This window comes from Bombina bombina, chromosome 2, assembly GCF_027579735.1.
Source record: "Bombina bombina isolate aBomBom1 chromosome 2, aBomBom1.pri, whole genome shotgun sequence".
NCBI classification, from domain to species: domain Eukaryota; kingdom Metazoa; phylum Chordata; class Amphibia; order Anura; family Bombinatoridae; genus Bombina; species Bombina bombina.
Genome location: NC_069500.1, coordinates 243,928,969 through 243,936,661, shown reverse-complemented (window position 1 = coordinate 243,936,661; position 7,693 = coordinate 243,928,969). Strand labels below are relative to the sequence as shown.

At 34.7% G+C, this 7,693-nt stretch overlaps 1 protein-coding gene across 1 annotated transcript in view; it reads right to left on the bottom strand.

The window, feature by feature from the left end:
• The window catches only part of CAST (calpastatin), a 364,012-nt gene that overhangs the window by 16,227 nt on the left and 340,092 nt on the right, over nucleotides 1-7,693 (bottom strand). Inside the window, exons 25-28 of the mRNA XM_053701507.1 lie at nucleotides 7,309-7,392; nucleotides 6,639-6,743; nucleotides 5,205-5,288; nucleotides 1,644-1,691 (exon numbers count right to left, since the gene is read on the bottom strand). Coding sequence (XP_053557482.1) covers nucleotides 1,644-1,691; nucleotides 5,205-5,288; nucleotides 6,639-6,743; nucleotides 7,309-7,392 — 321 coding nt within the window. The remainder of the gene's footprint in view (nucleotides 1-1,643; nucleotides 1,692-5,204; nucleotides 5,289-6,638; nucleotides 6,744-7,308; nucleotides 7,393-7,693) is intronic.

Genomic DNA, 7,693 nt, shown 5'->3' with positions numbered 1-7,693 from the left:
AGATAATCCCTTTATTACCCATCCCCCAGTTTTGCATAACCAACACAGTTATATTAATACCCTTTTTACCTGTGTGATTACCTTGTATCTAAGCCTCTACAGACTGCCCCCTTATTTTAGTTCTTATGACAGTCTTGCATTTGAGCCAATCAGTGCTGACTCCTATGTAACTCCACGGGCATGAGCACAATGTTATCTACATGGCACACATGAACTAATGCCCTCTAGCTGTGAAAACCCTGCCAAATGCATTCAGATAAGAGGCGGCCTTCAAGAGCTTAAAAATTAGCATACCTAGGTTTAGCTTTCAATTAAGAATACCAAGAGAACATGCAAATTTGATGATAAAAGTAAATTGGAAAGATGTTTAAAATTACATGCCCTATCTAAATCATGAAAGTTTAATTTTGATTTGACTATCCCTTTAATCTGAAAAAAAAAAATATAGTCCTCAAGCAACAGCATTTCTGACATTTTATCAAACCACATATTTATAGTAGGGGTTTCAGTAGATTTACATTGCCTTGCTATCAATAATCTTGCTGAGTTTAAAGTGAATTACAATAAATATAATTTTAATTTACAGGGAAACACTGACTTGTAATTTAGAAGAGCTATCGTGGGGTTTAAACTAAACTCAGTGAAAAATATATGCAGAGGAACTATTTCACTAAGGTCCAAAAGGAGCATAGGTGTTCGCATCTCAACCAAACATAGCCCATATTGTCCACTTCACCGCAGCACCTCCAGCATTTCCCTGATGAGCGTTGGCAAAGTTATTTTAACCGCAATGTAGTGAGATACTACCGGGTCAAAATTTTTTAATAAATCTCTAATACTTGCACTTAGAAGGAAGACTTAAAGGTATTTGAGTATATTTTCCTTCAGTCTCTCTTGCTAATCAATTGCCCCAGGTCTGTGTACCAAATTTGAGAGTATGTAGGGAGTGCATGGTGTTCTGATTCTGCAATCAGTGATCTCCATAAGGTGTGATCAAACACTTTCTTAGCTTCAGTGGATATAAGAACCATTGTGAGGTTAGAGAGCTAAGCATACTCAATAGGTTAGAGGGTTCTGATCACGTTGTCCCTCACACACCCTGCAAGATCATTATATACTATCAGAGGTAACATTTCATTTGGTTGGTAGCTAATACTTTCACATATATGTTAAAGTCTGAATTGATGAGTGGGATGGGACGATAATTACCAATGCCGGTAAGGGATTTTCCATGTTTATGTATTACTATCCTCCACATATAGTACTGTATATACTTAGTATAGGAGTACTGTGCCAGCTCATTACTTATTTTTAGAGAAATGCATTGCAGTCTATAAAAATCTACATTTGAAAGATAATAGTCACATTTTATATTTCATACAGGGGAAATTAACATTAGTTGTTAACAATGAACAAATGGAGTCAAACATTTTCAATGACATGTAAAAACATTCACCTATATCTGTTTGCTTGTAATAGGATTTATCATTTCCTTATTTAATCCAGACTGTTGTGTGCAGCTATTTTAAGTGTAAATAAGTTTAAAATGCAATTAAATCTTTTATCTACTCAATATGCAATATTAAAGAGATGGACCAGGTTCATTTATGCATGATTTTGTCAATAAGTCTAAAGATTTATACCTTTGGTTTTACTTCCGCTTTCGGTGAAATAGGTTTTCCATCTTTATCCTGCAGAGAAATATAACTTTTAATAATCAATATAAATATTACTTCAGTATAGCTAATAATTTATAATACATATTTATTCAATCAAAAAGATTGATGGTTTTGGTTCTCAAAAGGACATTTTGTTTTAGTATTTTAAAATATGACAGTAGAGGAATTTTAAAATGTGGCAACTTTTTGGTTAGAACCTAATGATGAATAATCTGTCCCTGGATGACAATGCCGATCCTAAAGTGGAAAAAACTGCCATATACTGGCACTTTACATGTGCACATGGGGCAATTCGGCATTAAAAAAAGAGGCTTAACAAGCTTTTTTAATGCTGCTTTGTAACAACTTCTGCACTTTAGTATCCTGGGGCTGCATAGAGAAACCTATAGAATTCTAGTTGTTTATATCCATTTAATACAACTGGATTTCAGCACAGACCCTTTAACTTTTATTAGATTTTAGAGTAAATAAAAAAAACATTAAAGGTCCATTAGATACAACAGAACTGTATAATCCACAAATTAACCAAAAAAAGAGAATACAATATAACTTACTTTGAATTTCTGACTGATGCTAAAATAAAGACTAACTACGCAACCGCATAAGGGTGCCCCTTGGGTGAGGGGGTTGCAAATTTGGTGAATTTTTTGTTTTTTAATGTGTAGAGTTTTTTTTTTTTTTGCTGTGCTTCATAGCAAGGGCCATATGTGGGGGCATAATGGCTAGAATGGGAAGGGTCGCACCTGAAACATAGGTAGACAGAGAGTGCAGATCAGTGAGAAACAGCTGAAGGCAACTGGCTAAAATATCTCTCTACACAGCCCCTGCACTCTCTGTAAAACTTTAGCAACCTTCATAAAACATGGAGGAGCTGGTGACAGCAGTGGGACTCTCCTCCACAGCCTAATGGGTATTACTGGGAAAAATGGGCACTGGTAGGAGCACTGACAAACCTCCAACTCATTATATACTGCAAGATATCAGTGCACCATGTCTGGTGTGTGTGTGTTTGTATACATACATATATTTGTTTTCATTATTTATTTTTTTAAGTTATAAATATGCAGTACCTTATGTCTATTATCTTTCTACTTTACATACATACCTATACGGTAAAGTGTATAGATACTTAGAATAATTATACAGTGCAGTGTGTTCATTTTCAGCATCTTTGTGCAGAATGCTCTTTTCGCCATCAGTGCATAGACCCCCTTTCATCATTATACAGGGCAGCCTCTTCTGTTTTTTAATGTATGAACCTTCAACATCATTATACAGTGCAACATATATGTTATCAGTGTATAGGTACAGTGCAACATGTTTGTTAGTGTATATATGCCTTGTATTATCGCATAGAGTGTTCTGTTTATTAGTGTATAAATGTTCATTATCATCACTATAAAGTGACACTTATCCAAAATAAATGTGAGTTGTACAAACTTGCCATTACTTTACTGGAGGTTAATCTGATCTCTTGTAGGGCTTGAAAAATGTATACTTATGGGAAAATTTAGCAAGATGCATTTGCAGCTTCTGAGAAATTGCAGTTTAGGCTAGAGTGAGTCGGCAACCACAAATTTAAGAAAGAGTCTTAAGATAAATAACCTCAAACTCCCTTGTTTGGGGTGATTGACAGGCCCTGCTCTCACCAAATTGATTGTCCAAGAGCAGGGGGCAGGATTGAACAACAGAGCACGTTTGCAGTCATACATTTTGCAATTGCAAGTGGACAGGTTCTCTGCTTGAGAATGTGTCTACCTACAGTTGATAAATATTCTTGCTAGACATGCTAGTATCAGTCTAGGTATGATGGTGAAAAAGAAAAGTGGTCATCTTGCCTTCAGGTTCATGTGTTTTATATAACGTCATCACTGTTTCATTCATTATGCAGAGTCACCACTGATTTTTTGTTGTTGTGCAAAACCACCACTTTGGTACATTATGTCATGAAGAAATTAACCTTTATAGCTATTGAGGTTTTCATAAATCAGATTAAAAGACAGGAAGTTGATGTGATAAAGGAAATTTTAGTTTTTTTATCATTATACATGAAATAGGTATCTACAGCTGCTTATCAATAGAACATTTTGTTAAAAAGCAGTAATGGCAGGATATATAATCTCTTTAGGGGGGTCTGTGTAGCCAAAAATACTGTCGCCCTGTTTTCAAGTTATCATAAGATATTTTTTTTAGAAATTTTGAAGATTGCTTTTTTTCAGAACTTTTAACGATTGCCTAATTTCCAAGCCCCATATATCATATCACAGCCATCAGCCAATTAAGGGCCAGATTACAAGTGGAGTAGTACCTTAACGATCCCGTGCCAACTCTGCTAGAAGTAAGGTTATCGCTCGTACGCCAACATGATTCACGCAAAAAGCAGAAGTTATGATATTGCGCATGCGTTAATGTATTCCCCCACAGAAGTCAATGAAACAAAAAAAAGGAAAAAACCTAACACCCTACTCGCCTACGAACCCGATTTCATATTTTCAAGTGCGCTAGTCAGAAATGAAAATATAAATATTTCACATTCCAATGTTCTTCACATAGCAGAATATGTTCTATTTATTCATTAATACATATATATATATATATATATATATGATGTTTTTTTGAAAAACACACACACACACACACATATATATATATATATATATATATATATATGACTATCAATTTATAAATACTTAGAACATATTCCACTATGTGAAGAACATTGAAGTTTGAAATATATACAGTACAAACACAGTATAACACTTTATTAAATATGGATATTGCAGAAATATGCTTTAACATGTTTTCATCTACTTTACAGCAAAGGGCTCCAATGCACTTATTTATATGTCTATATATGTGTACATATGTATGTATGTGTTTATATGTGTGTATATATATATATATATATGTCTGTAATTACATATATACACACATAAATACATATGTACACACATATGAACATACATATATACATACATAAACATATTTAAACATGTATGTATCTGTATATTAAAGCCCTTTGCAGCCTTTTTTCTTTTCTAACACCTGAGACCTCATATCTTTGAGCCCTTTTTTGTGCAATATTTTTTTAATAATTTTTATTAGATAGTGTTATTATTGAGTTATTTTGTGACAGTTTTTTGTTTTGCAAAACAGGTAACCAGAGCTCTGTGGACACGCTAACCCAACAAGTATTACCTTCAATTGCACTCAAACGACCGTGTTTACTTTCCACTTGTAATATGAGTGAAAAACCTGACGTGTGCAAATAGCTGCGATAAACCCCTTTTTGCTCGCGCCTGAAAGTTATCGCTCCACTCGTAATCTAGCCCTAAATATGTATACAATGCGAAACCAGTAGTAGCTGGAGCCTCAGAAAGTGTGCATATACAAATACTGAAAAAAATGGAAGTAAAATGGAAAGTCTCTTAAAATGACATACTCATCGCGAAAGTTTAATTTTGACTTTAGTGTCTCTTTAACATAATTCATAAAAATAAAGAAGAAGCAACTGAAGTTAATTACCTTAATGTTTGAAAATCTATAATCAGGAGGTATTGTGTTTTCATCTTCACCAAGTTTTTTCTTGTCTTCCTTGCCAGTTTTCTCCTGGAAAAGAATATTTAAAAATTATAGGGACACTATTTTTTTGCATCTAAAAGAGGAAATTTTAATATATATAGTATCAAAGTTTAACACAAAAATGGGGAAATGTTCCATATCCCTGGTATGCCCAATGAAATAGCAGTTTAGGCAATGGCCCCCATTTATGAAAGCTTCAAACAACAATCTGGGTGTGTTCACATGTAGTGTGACTTCTAATGTATGACGATATTGACCCTTTAAATTTAATTGCAACAGAGTACCCGCACTGACAATCAATGTAAGTTTGAGTGTGGTCGATTTAAGCTTTTTTTCTGCCGGTACTTAGCCAAATCTGATTAAGTTCTCAAAGTTATCACACCCTTGTGTCTAAATCTTGCACCAATACAATAAGGGCTCAATTTATCAAGCTCTTATCTAAACTTCGACTGCAGGTTCGCACAACATGCAGTCAGGATTTATCAAGCATTGGTGATCAGACTGCTGCTTCCCTGCCCTGTTCGCCACATATCCAATTACATGCGGGCAGGAGCCGTCAATCTCCTCTGTCCCCTCTTAGGTGGGTTCGAGGTTGCACAGGAGCGCTAATGTGCAATGGTAAATGCAGGCAGCACATTGCTGTTCACCAGTGGAAAAGCTGGGCAGACACAGTGAATATCTACGCCCCTGTTCGCCCGTGGATGACAAATTGAGCCCTTAAAGACTGTTTTGGATGCCATGCCTTGTATATTTCTCACAGGAACATCAGAGGAATGGCTGGCAGTCAAATAAAAAATTTTCCCTATCGCTTGGATTCCACATTTTCTAGGGGCCATAAACTGTACCCATGTTGCCTTGAAACCTCCAAAAGGAGAGAGGGACAATTATCTGTAACAGAAAACATTTCCATTCCATCAATGTTCAAAACTGTACACTTCTTCCGCTGTTCATGTGTCTTACTGCTGCTGAAGCCATTTTCTTATTTGTATACTTCCTCAACAGTCTCTTGTTATGCTATAAAATAATAATTAACAAATATTGCTGGTACCCCTTTCACGTGAGAATGTATCATTTATTTTTTATGTGATTATAATAAGACAAAAAAGTTAATAAATGTACATATTTGTGTCTAGACTGGCTTCTATCATGGTTCTCCTGTTATCTTATGCGAATGGATGTTTGTTTTTTCTAATAAATCACTATCTGACTGCTATGTAGGGCACTCAATGTGACAGATCTGTTCACTTCAGTTTGCTTTAATTATATGAGGGTTTAATAAATGATGGCCAATATGTGCACTTTGTTATAAAAGTCCTGTGGGGAAAAGATCTTTTTTTAAATACAAAAATTTCTGCTTAAAATGTAATTAGCTTTTACCTTAACTTTATCCACAGCAGGTTTCTTGTCTTTTGGATCCTGTTGCCTGACTCCTAAGGTACCAGACAAAGCATCAAATGGATCCCCTTTGGGAGCAGGATCTTTCTACAGCAGAAAAACAGATAAATCTTTAAATGGACACTGAACCCAAATTTTTTCTTTCATGATTCAGATAGAGCAGCAATTTTAAGCAAATTTATTATTTACTCCAATTTTTCTTCGTTCTCTTGCTATCTTTATTTGAAAAAGAACACATCTAAGCTAAGGATCCAGCCAAATTTTGGTTCAGACCCTGGACAGCACTTGTTTATTGGTGGGTGAATTTATCCACCAATCAGCAAGAACAACCCAGGTTGTTCACCAAAAATGAGCCGGCATCTAAACTTACATTCTTGCTTTTCAAACAAAGATACCAATAGAATGAAGAAAATAATAATAAAATGATAGTAGGAGTAAATTAGAAAGTTGCTTAACATTGCATGCTAAAATTTGGGTTCAGTGTCCCTTTAAGGGAGATTTCACATTAAACATTTTAGAGAAAAAATGTAGTCCCTAAAAATCATGACTGAAACACAAACAAGATGGAAAAAACATATTCTGTATTGACATCTATGCAAAATTAGCATTTTTACAAGTTCTCTTAAATAGAAAATATAATTATGTTGCTTACTGAGAGCACAGGTGCAGCTTGAAGAGAAGCTTTTGTAGAGGAAACAACTTCATCTGCTTTTGACTTTTTCTCTTCAGAAGAATCCTTTAGAAAAATTAAATATCAAGACTTACACACTTTTAATCTACTATTCTTTTTGTCCCCTTTACCCGAAATGCTGTATTTTGTATTTACAATTAAAACAACAAATCAAATGGTGTCACATTAAAAGGTCACGAACATTGAAAAGGCTTCCACTGAAATTCTGCAAGATTTACCATGAAGGTATCAGTAAAGGGAACATTCCTTTATGGGTCACGTTTTATCGTTAAAGTTGCAATTCCTGACATTATTGAAGAGACATGAAAAATTTCCAATTTGCATCTATGATGATTAAAGGGACATT